Genomic DNA, 20,173 nt, shown 5'->3' with positions numbered 1-20,173 from the left:
AACAGAAAATGCTGGAAATCTGAGCCGGTCAGGCAGCATCTGTGGAGAGGAAGCAATGCATTGCCACTGCATTCCCTCTCTGACCTCGGACTCCTACACTGTTCCAACGAAGCTCAACGCAAGCTCAAAGAACAGCACCTCACCTTTCGTTTAGGCACTTTACAGCCTTCTGGACTCAACATCTGAGCTCAAAAATTTCAGAGCGTAGCCACTGCCAATCCTTGGCTCCCTACCCGCGGCCCCCCCCTACCCCCCACCCCATTGAGCCTTTTTCTTTTTTCTCCTAGTCTCCAAAGGCAGTTGGTCATTATCCCACCATTCATACCCTATCTTGACTAAAGTTTTCTAACTCCTGGTTTTACCATTTGAATTTGGGCCATCATCCCTTTTATCTCTCTAATCTCTCCTGCCTTCCACCCTATCACAGACCTTTCCTTTTGTTCTTTCTTCCCACCCCCTTTCAGTGCTTGTTAAGAATCTGTTCTTTCTGAACACACTCTAGTTCTGACGAAGGGTCATCGACCCGCAACCATTCCTACTAATTGGTCTAGGTGATCTCTGCTGGAGTAGAGGGAGAGGTGCTACAATTCACCACAGCATCCCTGAAGTAGAGAAAGGAATATTGGTCATAGGTTCTGCTCCTAAACTGCTATTCAGTGATCCCTGCTGGAAGGGTGCAAGTGTGAATGTCAGGTGAGGACAGATCAGGCTTGGTTGTGATAAAGGCCTGCTGGCACTTTGAGCAAGGTGCCAGAACTTGTACCTAAGGGAGCAGCCAATGCCTTTAGGAGAGGAGATGGGAGAAAATTGGCAAGACTAAATATATCTGGGCAGTTACAGTGTAGTTATCAGTAAACTGGAGTCCATGGTACAAAAAAATGTCTACAATTATACACAAATTGCAACTAAACTGTCTGTCTCTCAAGAATGACTGATGTGAATAAGAGAGGGATTATACTGATGCAATAGCGGGGGCTTTTCTAATGTTTGGATTTAGGTACATTATTGAGGCAGGGTACAAGACGTTCTATGCCTATTCAACATGACGGAGCCAAATATTTGCTGTTCTGCAAAAATAACATCCCTTACACTGATGAGCACAGGATACGAAAAGTGTCCTGCTTCCCTCACTGCGCTATTAGCAGCTCACACTTACAGCAAATATAGGCAAATATTGGGGCAAGTTTAACTAATGGCCGTTAAATGCCCTGCTATAGCAAAATCTGGCTAGATGTCACAATGAGTAGGAATTGCATGTAGCATTTGGGTCATGAGTCCATGTTACATCGCTCTGTAGCATAGGATGCTGGTGCTCCAATAGGCTGGCTGTGCTACTGCAGTAGCTCCTTATTTCAGCTGTCTAATTTAAATGCATATTTAACCTGAAACTTGGTCAATTCCATTCAAATGTTACTTATCTTTACCACATCCCAATTAGTTTCTCATAGGTTGCGGGTTTTTTGTTGGACGTTGGCCTTCAACAACCTGTAGCGCTGCTTTGCTGCTCCCGGATTGGGTTGCTGCTTTAAGTTCAGAAATGCCTTGCACTTGCGGCTTATTAGCTCCTGGATCTCCTGGTCGTTCTCGTTAAACCAGTCTTGGTGTTTCCTGGTTGACTGACCGAGCATCTCTTCGCAGGTAATGGTGGCCTTGAGGGCAGACCAGGCGCTGTGGACACTCTGCGTCTTGGGGTCATTGAGACCTAAAGAATAGATGGTGGGTGGAGAAAGCACAGGAGATCTAGCAGCTGGCCGACAGCCATGATGTGCGAGGATTCTTCTCCGCAGTTAAGACCACCTACGGCCCAAGCACCCAAGGCCCCACCCCACTGCTGGCCAAGAATGAAGAGGCACTCATTAAGGACACCGAGGCAGTCAGGGCCCGTTGAAAGGAGCTCTTCGAAGATCTCCTTAACCGAGACTCTGCCTTCGACATGAGTGTCCTCAACTCCATCCCGCAGCATGCTACCCACCGCCATCTCAGCAAAGCCCCAGCCTTGCACGAGGTAGAAAAGGCCATTCATCAGCTCAAGAACAAGGCATCAGATGGAATCCCCACTGAGGCACTAAAGTGTGGCGGAGAAGCACTATTGGCACGAATGCATGACCTCATATCTGGAAGAAGAGCATGCCGGGAGATCTGAGAGATGCCGTAATCATGACCATCGTCAAAAAAGGGGACAAGTCCGACTGCGGTAACTACAGAGGAATCTCCCTGCTATCGGCCACTGGGAAAGTCATCGCAAGAATTCTCCTCACCGTCTTCTCCCTGTGGCTGAAGAACTCCTCCCAGAGTCACAATGTGGATTCTGTCCACTAAGGGGTACAACCGACATGATATTCACCACGCAACAACTACAAGAGAAATGCCGGAAACAGCACCAACCCTTGTTTTTGGCCGCCTTTGACCTCACAAAGGCCTTGGACACTATCAACCATGAGGGACTATGAAGTGTCCTCCTCCGTTTTGGTTGCCCCCAAAAGTTTGTCACCATCCTCCGCCTGCTCCACGACGACATGCAAGCCATGATCCTGACCAACGGATCCACCACAGACCCAATCCACGTTCGGATCGGGGTCAAGCGGGGTTGCGTCATCGCACCAACTCTCTTCTCAATCTTCCTTGCTGCAATGCTCCATCTCACTCTCAAGGATGGAGTACAAAAGCAGGGAGGTCCTGCTGCAACTGTATAGGGTATTGGTGAGGCCGCACCTGGAGTACTGCGTGCAGTTTTGGTCACCTTACTTAAGGAAGGATATACTGGCTTTGGAGGGGGTACAGAGACGATTCACTAGGCTGATTCCGGAGATGAGGGGATTACCTTATGATGATAGATTGAGTAGATTGGGTCTTTACTCGTTGGAGTTCAGAAGGATGAGGGGTGATCTTATAGAAACATTTAAAATAATGAAAGGGATAGACAAGATAGAGGCGGAGAGGTTGTTTCCACTGGTCGGGGAGACTAGAACTAGGGGGCACAGCCTCAAAATATGGGGGAGCCAATTTAAAACCGAGGGTTGAGAAGGAATTTCTTCTCCCAGAGGGTTGTGAATCTGTGGAATTCTCTGCCCAAGGAAGTAGTTGAGGCTAGCTCATTGAATGTATTCAAGTCACAGATAGATAGACTTTTAACCAATAAGGGAATTAAGGGTTACGGGGAGTGGGCGGGTAAGTGGAACTGAGTCCACGGCCAGATCAGCCATCGAGGGGCTAGATGGCCTACTCCTGTTCCTAATTCTTATGTTCTTATGTTCAACAAGCTTCCTGGTGGAGTGGAATCTTCAACCTTCGTCACCTCCTGGATAGATCCAAGGTCGCCCCATCCTCTATCATCGAACTACAGTACGCGGATGACGCTTGTGCCTGCGCCCAGAGGCCGAACTCCAAGCCATCGTCAACTTCTTCACCGAGGCGTATGAAAGCATGGGCCTTACACTAAACATCCGTAAGACAAAGGTCCTCCACCAACCTGACCCCGCCACACAGCACTGTCCCTGGTCATCAAAATCTACGGCGCGGCCTTGGACAACGTGACCATTTTCCATACGTCGGGAGCCTACCATCAGCAAGGGCAGACATCGATGACTAGGTCCAACACCGCCTCCAGTGTGCCAGCGCAGCCTTCGGCTGCCTGAAGAAGAGTGTGTTTGAAGACCAGGATCTCAAATCTGGCACCAAGCTTATGGTTTGCAGGGCAGTCGTGATACCCGCCCTCCTATATGGCTCAGAGACAGTAGACATCTCAAAGCGCTGGAAAAGTACCACCAGCACTGCCTCCGCAAGATCCTGCAAATCCACTGGGAAGATAGACGCACCAATGTTAGTGTTCTCGCTCAGGCCAGCATCGAAGCACTAACCACACTTGACCAGCTCCGTTGGGCGGGCCACATCGTCCGCATGCCCGACACAAGGCTCCCTAAGCAAGTGCTCTACTTGGAACTCCTACACGGCAAGCGAGCGCCAGGTGGGCAGAGGAAACATTTCAAGGATACCCTCAAAGTCTCCTTGATAATGTTCAACACTCCCACCGGCATCTGGGAATCCCTGGCCCAAGATCGCCCAAAGTGGAGGAAGAGCATCCAGGAGCATCTCGAGTCTCATCGCCGAGAACATGCATAAATCAAGCACAGACAGCAGAAGGAGCGTACGGCAAGCCAGACACCCCACCCACCCTTTTCTTCAATCACCTGTGACAGAGACGGTAATTCCCGTTTTGGACTGTACAGTTACCTGAGAAGTCACTTTTAGAATGAAAGCAAGTCTTCCTCGCGTTCAAGGTACTGCCTATGATGATGATGAGTTTTTCATAACCAGTAGTGCTTGACCAATCTTCGACACAAGCATGTTTGGAATGATGTTTGCTTTGTCTCAAACTACAGTTTAGATAAATTAATAGCTTCAATTGACCTTTAGTTTTAAGTCCAAAATCCAAGAGTCACATAGTCACAACTATGCAAATGGATACCAACATCCATTATCTAGACACAAAGGATTTCTAATTTACTGATTAAAAGGAACAGCAAAAGAAACAAAAGATTTTTAAAAATTGCTATATAGTAATATGAATCGAAAAGCAACAGCTCTGCTCATGCACAATGTTATTCATCTTTCAGGACTGCAGCTTCATTTCCAAACATCACCCACATCAGTATAATTTTAAATTACATGATCCAAAATCAAAATGTGCACTTTTGTTGACTGTTCTCTAAACTAAGGTGGGCATCCATTAATCATATGTAAATATATTTTGTTTCATTATTGTTGCCTTCATGTGTATTTTTTTCTGATCAAAACAAAAGCCCCGATCTTTATTGGAGCGTGATTTCCAAGTGGGAAGAGGAAGGATTTCTGGTCGGGACAAACGCTGTGGAGTTTTAAGTAGACAGTGTGCGTGTTTTCTTTCCCCCAACAGGATCCTCACCCAGAAGCCGGGCTGATTGACAGGCTTGGCTCCCTGTCGTGCAGGGAAAGCTGCAGAAGAGGCCGTAGCCAAGGAGCAGGTAGGTATCTTGCTGCTGGGTTAGAAATGGCAGGGTGGGTACAATGTGGCTTGTAGAGTCGGGGAGGGGAAATGATTTGCGGGGCGGTCGGAGACAGATGAGGACAGTGATGGTGGGTTGGTGACTGAGGGAAGCGAATCAGACTAGCTTGGGGGAGCTGAGAGGAAACATTCCTGTCCCTCCTGGCGCACAAGCAGTACTGGAAAGAAACTTGCATCTTCCATGCAGCAGGTCTCGCTTCTCTTTAGCTGCTGTATTTCCCAAAGCCTGGGAAATCCAGCTGGCCAGGGTTAAGCCTGGAAGAGAGGTAAAACCTGAGGCACACAGCCTCATTAAATTGCTTATATGAGCAATCCACCTCCTGGGACTGGGTTGGTTGCCCATCCCGCGTCTCACCTCTTAAAACTGGAAGTGGGCGGGTTAGGTTCGGGTTTGAGATTTAAAATTATTTTTATTTCCCACTGACCTGAGTGTTAAAATTTCCCTTCAAAGAAAAACATACATGTGCCAATATTGTCATGTGTACATTTGCATGTGCGCTTTGGGGAGACAGTAGTCTTGCCTCCCTTTGGTTGGTTAGATGTATACACAATTTTTGTACCATGGAACAGGATGAAATAAACACTAAAAGAGGGTTAATGTCTCCTGAAATCTACCAACACAGGAACAGGTACTGTTATTTGGCCCTTTGAGTATGTTCTGCTATTTTTTTTGCCATGGTAGTTCCACCTTTTCAATACCAATTCCTCACCCTTTTTCCATATGCTGTAATAACCTGACTTCCCAAATATCTATTTTTTTTTAAAAAGGTAATTTTTTCTTTAAGATATAACAATGCAACTCATATATAGGAAAATGTATTTTTGTTGGCATATTAAAAATTTCATTCAGCCATATCCTCTTTTCATGAGTGTTCTAGTTTCCCCATCATTTATGGCCTGTTCATAAAGTTTGTGCACATCACTGAAAACAAGTTCCGAGTGTCTATAGCTTTCCTAATTTGTAAACCCTCTAGTGGTATATTTTCAACAATCAATTTTTAAAAACATTACAAAAGTCTGCCTGGTTATCAAATTAATAAGTGCCACAATCATCAAAGGCATATTCATGTAGGCTCTAGACAGACAATACATCGTTAAAGATTTTTGGTGTTGTAAGTATTGCTTTTACGAGTAAACTTTGGATCAGTCAGGACTCTCAAAGCAATAGTTAGCTTATTTTCTTCAAGTAAATGGATTTAATTTAGCTTAAGTTGGTGAAATAATTCATACTGAATCCCATCTCAAAGTTTCCTTCATGCTCATTTCTCTCCAATTTAAGACCTGCAGGCATGCCAAGGAGTTTTATCTAACACAAGACTGCTCCCAATCACAAAGGCAGTGACATGGGAAGATATTGTACCAGTGACAACAGCAAAGTTCACCAAAAGACAACAGCTGAAGTGCTGTAGGGTAATTCTTTGCTGTAATTAACCTGTCTAACATATTACTGTTTCTCCCAATCATTTGTTCTCAATGTCATCAATGTCTGCCAATGTTGCTTACAACACATTTGATGTAACCATACCTCACAGTTTACAGAAGAGACGAATGGAGCAGTATCAGTTTAGCAATAACATTTAATTCAATGCAGGGTTCTGAAATTTATAAATATAGGGGAAACAAGGTTTAAATACAAGTTAAAATTTTGGAACTTAGGATTAAGAAGGGAATTTGAACAAAACTTTTCACCCAAATGGTAATTGTTTTGTGGAATAAGACTAGGAAAAGGCTATGGAAGCGACACACTGCTTGCATTTCTGGAGAAAGGAGGGATCGAAGGATACCGTAGAAAACAGACAAGATGAGAAGGCAGATAGGCAAGGTTGAGATTAAAAAGGGGAGGCTTGTTGGGCCGAATAGCCTTTTTTCTCTTTCTAAAAAAAGTAACTTTTTTTTTCGGTTTGCACAAAAGTTGAAGAGGACCAAACTTATTTATTGGAAAAGCTTTATGGATTTTATTTGCAGAATACCATGTGGACATTCTCAGATTAATCAAAAATAGTCCATCATTAATTTGCCCCTCTCTGGAAGCAGTGTTTAGTTTGTTCACTACATTTTTGCCTTTGCTGCCTGTGTAGCAGCACACATATTTACAGTAAAGATGGTGCCAGACTGGTTTAATTGGGTGAATGGGAGAGGAGTCAGTGTCAGTATCAGACAGATGGATCTCTCTTTCAAAGTATACTCTAGCTGATCTGGATCATGATGGAATAGTCTGCACCCCAGATTATGCTAATTGCCCAGCTAAAGACAGCTAAAGGATGGTGCAAAAAAAAAGCAGAGGGGCAGAGCACAGACACAATTCAACATCTGACCTGTATTTTTTTAAATTATCGACGCCAAAAAAAAATAAATCCACAGAAATCTTAATGTAGTATAATAAGGAAAAAATAGACAAGCTAATCAAACGAATGTAGCATCACAAAGGCAGCGACAGCTTCCACATAAATAAACTGGGTCAGTGGAGGGCTTGAGGAATTGTAAGACTGCTTTGACTTGCATAGGCATCAAAGGGTGTGCTACCTTCATCTATTATTGCGAAGTAAAAAAGTAAAGAGCAGAATGAAACGTGCATCAATAACATGTCTTCCTATTTCTGTTAACTAAAAGTAGTAAGGGATATGGAGCCAAGGCAGTTGGATAGAGTTAGGATACAAATCACCATGATTTCATTGAATGGCGGAACTGGTTTGAAGGGCGAAGTGGCCTGTTCCTATGTAACAGCCCAAGACACCACGGGTACCTTGCATGTCTTAAGTGTAATTTTGTTTTGAATTTCATGATTAGTGGTGGGTCAACTAACGTGGAAGCCACAAACTGATCAAAACCTCCCTCTCAAACTCTAAACCGGGGAGCGTCGAGAGAGGCGGGAGTCAGCGGCCTATAAAGGCTCAGCAGTCGGGCAGTCCGGGGAGCGTCGAGAGAGGCGTGGCTTGCACAACTCCAGCAGGGAGAGAAGGCAAAAAAGAAGTAGAAAGAAATCAAAAGGTGATGTCACAGTCAAAGGTGTAAGTGATTGGCTGGTGATTGGTGAGTAGCTTTTCTTTTTCTTTTTTATATCAGTAAGTAACCTTTAAGGGTTAAGTCATGGCAGGAGAGCTCGGTCGCGTGTTATGCTCCTCCTGTACCATGTGGGAACTCAGGGACGACTCCAGTGTCCCTGACGACTACGTGTGCGGGAGGTGTATCCACCTCCAGCTCCTGACGGTCCGCATTGCGGAGTTGGAGCTGAGGGTGGATTCACTCTGGAGCATCCACGATGCTGAGAATGACGTGAGTAGCACGTGTAGCGAGTTGGTCTTACCGCAGGAGAAGGGTCCACAGCCAGATAGGGAATGGAAGACCAGCAGGAAGAGTAATGCAAGGAAGGTAGTGCAGGGGTCCCCTGCGGTCATCCCCCTGCAAAACAGATACACCGCTTTGAGTGCTGTTGGGGGGGATGACTCATCAGGGGAGGGCAGCAGCAGCCAAGTTCATGGCACCGTGGCTGGCTCTGTTGCACAGGAGGGCAGGAAAAAGAGTGGGAGAGTGACAGTGACAGGGGATTCAATGGTGAGGGGAATAGATAGGCGTTTCTGCGGCCGCAACCGAGACTCCAGGATGGTATATTGCCTCCCTGGTGCAAGGGTCAAGGATGTCTCGGAGCGGGTGCAGGACATTTTAAAAAGGGAGGGAGAACAGCCAGTTGTCGTGGTGCACATTGGTACCAACGACATAGGTAAAAAAAGGGATGAGGTCCTAAGAAACGAATTTAAGGAGCTAGGAGCTAAATTAAAAAGTAGGACCTCAAAAGTAGTAATCTCGGGATTGCTACCAGTGCCACGTGCTAGTCAGAGTAGGAATCACAGGATAGCGCAGATGAATACGTGGCTTGAGCAGTGGTGCAGCAGGGAGGGATTCAAATTCCTGGGGCATTGGAACCGGTTCTGGGGGAGGTGGGACCAGTACAAACCGGACGGTCTGCACCTGGGCAGAACCGGAACCAATGTCCTAGGGGGAGTGTTTGCTAGTGCTGTTGGGGAGGAGTTAAACTAATATGGCAGGGGGATGGGAACCAATGCAGGGAGACAGAGGGAAACAAAAAGGAGGCAAAAGCAAAAGACAGAATGGAGATGAGGAAAAATGGAGGGCAGAGAAACCCAAGGCATAGAACAAAAAGGGCCACTGTACAGCAAAATTCTAAAAGGACAAAGGGTGTTATAAAAACAAGCCTGAAGGCTTTGTGTCTTAATGCAAGGAGTATCCGCAATAAGGTGGATGAATTAACTGTGCAAATAGATGTTAACAAATATGATGTGATTGGGATTACGGAGACGTGGCTCCAGGATGATCAGGGCTGGGAACTCAACATCCAGGGGTATTCAACATTCAGGAAGGATACAATAAAAGGAAAAGGAAGTGGGGTAGCATTGCTGGTTAAAGAGGAGATTAATGCAATAGTTAGGAAAGACATTAGCTTGGATGATGTGGAATCTATATGGGTAGAGCTGCAGAACACCAAAGGGCAAAAAACATTAGTGGGAGTTGTGTACAGACCTCCAAACAGTAGTAGTGATGTTGGGGAGGGCATCAAACAGGAAATTAGGGGGGCATGCAATAAAGGTGCAGCAGTTATAATGGGTGACTTTAATATGCATAGATTGGGCTAGCCAAACTGGAAGCAATACGGTGGAGGAGGATTTCCTGGAGTGCATGAGGGATGGTTTTCTAGACCAATATGTCGAGGAACCAACTAGGGGGGAGGCCATCTTAGACTGGGTGGTGTAATGAGAGAGGATTAATTAGCAATCTCATTGTGCGAGGCCCCTTGGGGAAGAGTGACCATAATATGGTGGAATTCTGCATTAGGATGGAGAATGAAACAATTAATTAAGAGACCATGGTTCAGAACTTAAAGAAGGGTAACTTTGAAGTTATGAGGCGTGAATTGGCTAGGATAGATTGGCGAATGATACTTAAGGGGTTGACTGTGGATGGGCAATGGCAGACATTTAGAGACCGCATGGATGAACTACAACAATTGTACATTCCTGTCTGGCGTAAAAATAAAAAAGGGAAGGTGGCTCAACCATGGCTATCAAGGGAAATCAGGGATAGTATTAAAGCCAAGGAAGTGACATACAAATTGGCCAGAAATAGCAGCGAACCCGGGGACTGGGAGAAATTTAGAACTCAGCAGAGGAGGACAAAGGGTTTGATTAGGGCAGGGAAAATGGAGTACAAGAAGAAGCTTGCAGGGAACATTAAGGCGGATTGCAAAAGTTTCTATAGATATGTAAAGAGAAAAAGGTTAGTAAAGACAAACGTAGGTCCCCTGCAGTTAGAATCAGGGGAAGTCATAACGGGGAACAAAGAAATGGCAGACCAATTGAACAAGTACTTTGGTTCGGTATTCACTAAGGAGGACATAAACAACCTTCCGGATATAAAAGGGGTTAGAGGGTCTAGTAAGGAGGAGGAACCGAGGGAAATCTTTATTAGTCGGGAAATTGTGTTGGGGAAATTGATGGGATTGAAGGCCGATAAATCCCCAGGGCCTGATGGACTGCATCCCAGAGTACTTAAGGAGGTGGCCTTGGAAATAGCAGATGCATTGACAGTCATTTTCCAACATTCCATTGACTCTGGATCAGTTCCTATGGAGTGGAGGGTAGCCAATGTAACCCCACTTTTTAAAAAAGGAGGGAGAGAGAAAACAGAGAATTATAGACCAGTCAGCCTGACCTCAGTAGTGGGTAAAATGATGGAATCAATTATTAAGGATGTCATAGCAGCGCATTTGGAAAAAGGTGACATGATAGGTCCAAGTCAGCGTGGATTTGTGAAAGGGAAATCATGCTTGACAAATCTTCTGGAATTTTTTGAGGATGTTTCCAGTAAAGTGGACAAGGGAGAACCAGTTGATGTGGTATATTTGGACTTTCAGAAGGCATTCGACAAGGTCCCACACAAGAGATTAATGTGCAAAGTTAAAGCACATGGGATTGGGGGCAGTGTGCTGACGTGGATTGAGAACTGGTTGTCAAACAGGAAGCAAAGAGTAGGAGTAAATGGGTACTTTTCAGAATGGCAGGCAGTGACTAGTGGGGTACCGCAAGGTTCTGTGCTGGGGCCCCAGCTGTTTACATTGTACATTAATGATTTAGATGAGGGGATTAAATGTAGTGTCTCCAAATTTGCGGATGACACTAAGTTGGGTGGCAGTGTGAGCTGCGAGGAGGATGCTATGAGGCTGCAGAGTGACTTGGATAGGTTAGGTGAGTGGGCAAATGCATGGCAGATGAAGTATAATGTGGATAAATGTGAGGTTATCCACTTTGGTGGTAAAAATAGAGAGTCAGACTATTATCTGAGTGGTGACAGATTAGGAAAAGGGGAGGTGCAACGAGACCTGGGTGTCATGGTACAAATGTCATTGAAGGTTGGCATGCAGGTACAGCAGGCGGTTAAGAAAGCAAATGGCATGGTGGTCTTCATAGTTAGGGAATTTGAGTACAGGGGCAGGGAGGTGTTGCTACAGTTGTACAGGGCCTTGGTGAGGCCACACCTGGAGTATTGTGTACAGTTTTGGTCTCCTAACTTGAGGAAGGACATTCTTGCTATTGAGGGAGTGCAGCGAAGATTCACCAGACTGATTCCCGGGATGGTGGGACTGACCTATCAAGAAAGACTGGATCAACTGGGCTTGTATTCACTGGAGTTCAGAAGAATGAGAGGGGACCTCATAGAAACGTTTAAAATTCTGACGGGTTTAGACAGAGGTTAGATGCAGGAAGAATGTTCCCAATGTTGGGGAAGTCCAGAACCCGGGGTCACAGTCTAAGGATAAGGGGTAAGCCATTTAGGACCGAGATGAGGAGAAACTTCTTCACCCAGAGAGTGGTGAACTTGTGGAATTCTCTACCACAGAAAGTAGTTGAGGCCAATTCACTAAATATATTCAAAAGGGAGTTAGATGAAGTCCTTACTATTAGGGAGATCAAGGGGTATGGCGAGAAAGCAGGAAGGGAGTACTAAGTTGCATGTTCAGCCATGAACTCATTGAATGGCGGTGCAGGCTAGAAGGGCTGAATGGCCTACTCCTGCACCTATTTTCTATGTTTCTATGTTTAAAGCAAAATACTGCGGATGCTAGAATTTGAAATGAAAACAGAAAATGCTGGAAACCTCAGGCAAGCAGCATCTGTGGAGAGAAACAGAGTTAACGTTTCAGGTCGATGATCCTTCATCAGAACTGGTGAATGTTCAAAAAGAACCTTCTTAAGGAGCACTGAAAGGGGGAGGGGAAGAACGAACAAAAGGGAAGGTTTGTGATAAGGTGGAAGGTAGGAGAGATTAGAGAGACAAAAGGGATTATGGGCCGAATTGAAATGGTAATGGCAGAAGTTAGAAAAAGGCTAGACCAGATAGGGTGTGAATGGTGGAATAATATCCAGCTGCCATTGGAGAAAGAGAGAAAAAAAGCCCCATAAAATTGGGGGTGGGGGGGAGGGGGTGGAGAAAAGGAGCCAAAAATGGGCAGGGGTTATCTGAAATTGTTGAACTCGATGTTGAGTCCAGAAGGCTGTAAAGTGCCTCTATGAAAGATGAGGTGCTGTTCCTCAAGCTTGCGTTGAGCTTCATTAGAACAGTGTAGGAGGCCGAGGACGGTGATGTCGGAGTGGGAGTGGAGCGGGGAATTAAAAGTGATAGGCGACCGGAAGCTCAGGGTCATGCCATTGGGATGTACATGCCATTTAAATTAGGCCTCAGTTCCTCGGAGATGAATGGCCTCCCTGTGCCTAATTTCAGTCTAGTTAAAATGGTGGTGGTGGGCAGCGGTCAATAACACGTTGCAAATCCCCCAATGTACTTTTCTTCACTGGGTGGGGGGAGGGAGGTTATAGTACTCCCTCATAAATCCAGAGTGAGGTCTCTTCCCGATTCAAAAAGGAGTGGTGAGACACCTCTGGGGTAGGCTGTCACACACATGCGAGTTTGACACTACTAGGTGTACAACTCTAGTGTCATGTTGAAACAATTAAAAAAGAAAATGCTTAGCTATGTCCTGCCCCTACTCTTAAAATATTTAAAATTTATAAGCCGGACATGTATAAACACACAAAGTCTTTAAATGATTGAATTGCTCACTTTCCTTTTATTCTAAATATAAATCTAAATACAAACCTTTAAGGGCTAGACTTTCGGCATATATCCGCCCATTTCGCGCCCTTATAACCACCGAGATTCTGTTTACCGGCCATATTTGATTATAAATGGAAACCACCGCCCGATTATCGGCAATTTATCGCCGGCAGAACATTCGGCATACAATTAAAGCCGGGAATGAGCTGAACCGCCCGCCTATTTAAAAAAAATAAAATCTGACATCATCACTCGTGCACTGCCCAGAAGACTGTTTATAATGGAAACTAGCACCCAAGTACCGCCCAGATTATCGCTGAGCTCTACTTTCAGCATTTTGCCCATATACCGCCCAAATGGTCGCTCGCCCAAAAAGACGCTCAAGAAAAGCTGCACTCTCCTGACCATAACCCGGCGGTATGGATACCATTTTGTAAATCGGAGGAAGTTTAATAAAAGGCTGCTTCAAGTTGATGGGAGCAGTGAAGTAATTCGTGAGTGATGTTAAGGGCGTTTTAAAATCTTGACAATCATCTAATCACATTGTGGTTAATTGAGTTTATATTGTGTTTGTGAGGGCAATTTAAGAATTTTGAAGACAGATTAGGGAATTTATAGTAATGGGGCCTGTAATTTCTCAGCCAGTATTGATGATTACTCACATGCTGCAGAATAGAGATGGGAGAAGGTTCACTGAAGAGCATTATGTGCCCAATCAAAGAGGTGGCAGACTGCTGAGGAGGAGGAGACCGTACACCCAACGCATTTACAGAGATAAGCGATCACACCTGGACTTGTCCGATAACACGTGCGTTAAAAGGCGGAGCTTTCGAAAGGAGCTCATCAATTTTTAACATAATAAGTTATTCCTCTGCCAAAATAGGTTGACCCTAAAGTCATTTGTCTTGTCAACCACTGCTTAATTCGGCTGCATGAGGTATTACAAGCAGAAACTATAAAAAATGAAGAACTTGTGCTGCTGTGTTTGGGTGAATCTAAACAATTTGTTGACAATATTCAGTGAGCAGAGCATTGAAAACCTAAATACATGGATTGGAATTCGGAATTATTATTAGTCCTGTGTTAGGAATTTTGTATCATGAGAATTAATTCAACTGTACATTGGAATTTTATGCTTGGATCGGCTACTTTTGTTCTGGAGCCACAAGAGATGCTTGTCCTGTATTATGCAATTATACTGGAGGAGGGGCAGAATAGAAGAATGGAAATGCTAGATAACAAAATGTTCTAATGACTTCCTTTCCAATCCTGTCATGGTGCACAAAATGAGGCTTCTATTAAAAGACGATTCTGCGACATCATTAACATGTTTGAAGGATTCAGATGATTAACAAACTTCCAATCAATTAGGCAACATTTTACATGACCTTCCCTTGAACTGCTCACTCAGCTCCATGGCTCCTTCAATTATTATTAAATGTACCACTATATTCAAAGTCAAAGCAATGTGACCTTTCTTGTGTAGTTCTGTAGACGTCTGTGCATGTCACAGTTGACAAAATATTCAGGGTTTTTGACATTAGCTTGCAGTGAATCATGAGGAGCCAATGACGACTGAACAGTTGGACAAATTGCCCCATTTACCTCTATTAACATAGCTAGTTGCTACATAATGTTTCATGTTAGTCTTACTGTTTGCAAACAAAAAGCAACTAAACAATACACTTTTTTCCTTATGGAATTCTTTTTAATATCTCTGCAGCATTCTAATGCAATATACTACTTCTCTGATACTAGGCAATAACAACATGCTGGGCCAAAAACCCGCGGTCGTTACGGGTGCGTACAGAGTGTGCATATGCCAAAAACCGGCGCTAGCGTTTTGACAGTTCCAATGCATCCCCGGGAGAAGGGCCTTTGCGGGCAGAGATTTGGGCTATTTGCTCAACTCCTGCCCAACGAATGTCCTTCAAACTCTCATGCCTGGTAAAAGCAGGCATAGTTTTAAAATATAGAAAAATAAAATTTTAGCAATAATTTTTATATTAAAAACCCTGTCCATTAAGGTAAGTTTATTTTTATCTCTATTAAAACATAAAAACAATTAAAAATATTTTTGTCTAAAACATTTAATTAAGTTCAATTTCAATTAATTTTAAATATGTGAAGTGTTTTTCTCATTTATTTAAAATGTGTGTGTTTTTGGAGGTATCCCCATTTATAGAAATGGTGATCTCCGTACAAATGGAACTCACCATTACTGTGAATGGGGATACGCCATTTTCATTGGTGAGTCTGGCCCACGTGATCCCAGGCTTCATACATGCTCCTGGAATACGTGGGCACCTATGCTGGACTGTGCAGCTAGGCCTTGGAGCGCAAGTCTACATTACTCTGCGACCACGAGGTACTTCTGTAAAAATAAAATTTTGGTCTGAGACTTTTTGGCCCGCTATTTCCTCTTGTATTATAACATAAAATACTACGGGCTAGAAATTCTGTTTTTGGCAATATCGGGTTTTTCCTGTTATTTTACGGCAAAAATACCACAAAAAACTTTGACATTTTTTAAGGGGGTAAAATTGGCAAAAATTGCGCCCAATGGTAAAAAAATGTGTTGCATGAGGATTTGCGGTGGAAATTGTGGTCCTCGCCAACATTAGCCCGAGACTCATCACCACAAAAAATACAGGCCCTGGGAGGGGAGAAAACACAAAAAAAAATTGCAAAAATAAAAGAAATCAGAACACATCCACTATACACTTAGCTAATGAATTGCTGAAAAATAATTAAAAAATAAAAACTTCCAACTTACCTTTCTTGTAGGTTTTCATACTTACTGCTGTTTCTGGGGCTTCGACATCGGCTTTTTTTAAAGACTTTTTTTTCACCATGTACGGGTTCTCCGAACGGCCAATTTTAAGCGGTGCGTTTTTTTTGGCATTGCACATGGTCGATCTGCTTTTCGGCGATATTTCAAAACCACCATTCATTCGTTAACTTTAGCCAATTTAGGCAAGTACCTTTTAATGGCAAAAAAGGCACAATATCGCCGAAAAAACGTGCGCAAGGTTGGCCAATTTCTCCCCCGACATTTTCCAAAGATATTGGATTGCTACCAAGGAGGAGTGTTTATAGTCATGAAAAGAGACTGAAAAGTTAGACCTTTTTTTTCCCACTAGAGCCGAGAAAGTGACCTGATAGAGATCTTAAAGATTATGAAGAGTTATAATAGTGATAAATTGTGCCCATGTTGAGATGTCAACAAGAAAGCTCAAATTTAAGATGAACACAGAAGAAATCCAAGTGAGATTTGAAAAACTTTCTTTTCAGAAGGTGATTAGAATGTGGAAATCTATGACATGCACTGTTGTTGAAGCAGCCCGAGCATTCCAAAATACACCCAAGCACATGCAAATTTTCCATTAAAAAAAATATTACTTACTATGAACTAAAAAACAAAAGTCCTTCCACATTAGTAATAATGTAAGTTTGGTAAATCCTTCAGCATCATACTCCACAACACCTCTGGAAAAGAAAAGGAAAATCACCACTGAATCAAAGCAATCATAGTTTATACATACTGTAAGCAAATGACATTCAGAATGCAAATAAAGATCTACTCATTCCATTTACAAAACTTATTCATTGGTATAATAAAATAATGGCAGGACTACAAATAATAGCAAAAGAACCAACGAGGGGGAAAGATTTCCTCTGCATACTGTCTGTAACAAAATATATTTGTAATGAGCAGCTTACAATTTCAATACACCCAACGCACATAGGAAATCTATCCATTTCAAATAGATTGCCAAACATCAGCTACAGCCTGCACCATTTTACCTTTTTCTGAAAAATACGGAGTCTCACAAATCACAAACTTGTGTTCTTTAGAGTTCATAGCAATGATCATTTATAAAGAAATTTGGATAGATTAAGCGAATGGGCGAAGGTTTGGCAGATGGAATACAATGTCGGAAAGTGTGAGGTCATCCACCTTGGGAAAAAAAAAAACAGTAAAAGGGAATATTATTTGAATGGGGAGAAATTACAACATGCTGAGGTGCAGAGGGACCTGGGGGTCCTTGTGCATGAATCCCAAAAAGTTAGTTTGCAGGTGCAGCAGGTAATCAGGAAGGCGAATGGAATGTTGGCCTTCATTGCGAGAGGGATGGAGTACAAAAGCAGGGAGGTCCTTCTGCAACTGTATAGGATATTGGTAAGGCCGCACCTGGAGTACTGCGTGCAGTTTTGGTCACCTTACTTAAGGAAGGATATACTGGCTTTAGAGGGGGTACAGAGACGATTCACTAGGCTGATTCCGGAGATGAGGGGGTTACCTTATGATTTTAGATTGAGTAGACTGGGTCTTTACTCGTTGGAGTTCAGAAGGATGAGGGGTGATCTTATAGAAATATTTAAAATCATGAAAGGGATAGACAAGATAGAGGCAGAGAGGTTGATTCCACTGGTAGGGGAGACTAGAACTAGAGGGCACAGCCTCAAGATACGGGGGAGTCAATTTAAAACCGAGTTGAGAAGGAATTTCTTCTCCCAGAGGGTTGTGAATCTGTGGAATTCTCTGCCCAAGGAAGCAGTTGAGGCTAGCTCATTGAATGTATTCAAGTCACAGATAGATAGATTTTTAACCAATAAGGGAATTAAGGGTTACGGGGAGCGGGCGGGTAAGTGGAGCCGAGTCCACGGCCAGATCAGCCATGATCTTATTGAATGGCGGAGCAGGCTAGAGGGCCTACTCCTGTTCTTAATTCATATGTTGTTCTTATGTTAAAGAGCGAGTAAGTATGTGGTAGTACGCAAGTATAAAAGAATTGGGAGCAGGAGTAGGCTATACAGCTCCTCGAGCCTGCTCCGCCGTTCAATAAGATCATAGCTAATCTTTGACCTCAACTCCATTTTCCTGCCCTGTCCCCATATCCCTTGATTCTTCTGGAGTCTGAAAATCTATCTCAGTCTTGTATATACTCAATGACTGAACATCCACAGCACTTTGGGACAGAGAATTTCAAAGATTCACACCCCTCTGAGTGAAGAAATTCCTCCCAAATCAGACTTAACAGGCCTGCCCCTTATTCTGAGACTATGCCCCTAGTTCTAGACTCTCCAAGCTAGGGGAAACAATCTCTCAGCATTTATCCTGTCAACCCCCCTCGATATCTTATATGATCCTCGCCAACTTTAGTCTGAGGCCGATACCGCTGCAAGTTGGGCCTTGGGAGAGCGAAAAAACACCAAAACATAAATCGGAAAAAACAAAACAAAATTCACAAAACATTTACAAGACACTTATCTATCGAATCGCTGAAAAATAATTACAAAACAAAAACTTTAACTTACCTTTTTGCAGGTCTTTATACTTACCACTGATGGCAGGGCTGCTACGACAAGTTTTTCCCTGTCGGTATTCTGAGCACAGAATTCTGAGTGCAGAGAGAGCCAAATTTTTGGCACAAACACTATTTCGGGTCTTGCATGGTGGCGCTCCTCTGCCCAGTGGTACGTAGAAAGTGCCGCCGCAAAACGTCATCGAATTTCCCGCCGACCGGGTATTCGTCAAAAAGGGTGAAATAGCAGTAAAAACTTGGTCGCAAAATCGATAAATTTATAGCCCAAAAGATCCCAGGGCATTATTCAAGGAAGAGCAGAGTTCTGCCATTCCTCCCTCAAGCAACACTACCAAAAAAGATTATCCAGTCATTCATTCATTTACTGTTTCTGGGATCTTTCTGAGCACAAATTGACTGCTGTTTACTGATGTCCAGTTAACCATTTTATGCTGTATAATTTCCTGATGACCAGAAAATCAGCATGATTGGTATAAAATGAGAATCGAATCCCTTGTCAGAACTGTGCATTTAAGATGTAGGTTAGAAAGTACAAAAGAAATACGGGACTCGACTGCTTAAATTAGCACACAAGTCAAAAACAAGTATCTCTAATTGAATTACAAGGTAATACCTATAGGCTAATATAGGAGTTAAAATGTTAGAACAAATCAGAATCTCTTGACCAATAAGGGAATTAAGGGTTACGGGGAGAGGGCGGGTAAGTGGAGCTGAGTCCACGGCCAGATCAGCCATGATCTTATTGAATGGCGGAGCAGGCTCGAGGGGCTAGATGGCCTACTCCTGTTCCTAATTCTTATGTTCTTATGTTCTTTATTATAAGTCGAGTTACTAACTTTTGCAAGGATGGATCAGATCAGCCAAGATATCACTGAACGGCTAGAATGGCCGAAAGGCTTACCTCCGACCCCATGTTCCTTCCCATGAATGTAACCGTAAAACCGATTATGGCTGTGGCATGGGTAAAGGATTGGTTAACGGACAGTAAATAGAGAGTAGGGATAAATGGGTCATTTTCAGATTGATGGGCTGTAACTAGTGAGGTGCTGCAAGGATCAATGCTTTGGGCTTCAGCTATTTACAATCTATATTAATGACTTAGATGAAGGGACCGAGTGCAATGTGTCCAAGTTTGCCACCAAAGCTAGGTGAAAAAGAAAGATGTGAAAGCCTGCAAAGGGATATAGACAGGCTAAGTGAGTGGGAAATAAGGGGGCAGATGGAATATAATGCGGGGAAATGTGAGGTAGGAAGAATAGAAAAACAAAATATTTTTAAATGGTGAGAAACTAATAAATGTTGGTGTTCAGAGAGAGTTAGGTGTCAACATGCCATTTGCCTCTTCACAGCCTGCTGTACCTGCATGCCAACTTTCAATGACTGATGTAGTATGACACCCAGGTCTTGTTGCACCTTGCCTTTTCCTAATCTGTCACCATTCAGATAATATTCTGCCTTCCTGTTTTTGCCACCAAAGTGGATTTCCTCACATTTATCTACATTATACTGCATCTGCCATGCATTTGCCCACTCACCTAACCTGTCCAAATCACCCTGCAGCCTCTTAGCATCCTCCACGCAGCTCATATTGCTACCCAGCTTAGTGTCATCTGCAAACTTGGAGATATTACATTCAATTCCTTCATCTAAATCATTAACGTATATTGTAAATAGCTGG

General features: G+C 43.6%; 1 protein-coding gene across 4 annotated transcripts in view; it reads right to left on the bottom strand.

Annotated features, from left to right (window-relative positions):
- The window catches only part of babam2 (BRISC and BRCA1 A complex member 2), a 278,819-nt gene that overhangs the window by 6,871 nt on the left and 251,775 nt on the right, over positions 1-20,173 (bottom strand). For all 4 annotated transcript variants that reach the window (XM_070885724.1, XM_070885727.1, XM_070885725.1 and 1 more), the window contains one exon: positions 16,572-16,654. In XM_070885724.1, the coding sequence (XP_070741825.1) occupies positions 16,572-16,654 (83 nt within the window). The remainder of the gene's footprint in view (positions 1-16,571; positions 16,655-20,173) is intronic.

Source organism: Pristiophorus japonicus, chromosome 7 (assembly GCF_044704955.1).
Source record: "Pristiophorus japonicus isolate sPriJap1 chromosome 7, sPriJap1.hap1, whole genome shotgun sequence".
Classification (NCBI taxonomy): Eukaryota; Metazoa; Chordata; class Chondrichthyes; family Pristiophoridae; genus Pristiophorus; species Pristiophorus japonicus.
Note: the sequence above shows the minus strand (reverse complement) of the source record. Positions and strands in the feature narration are given on the sequence as shown.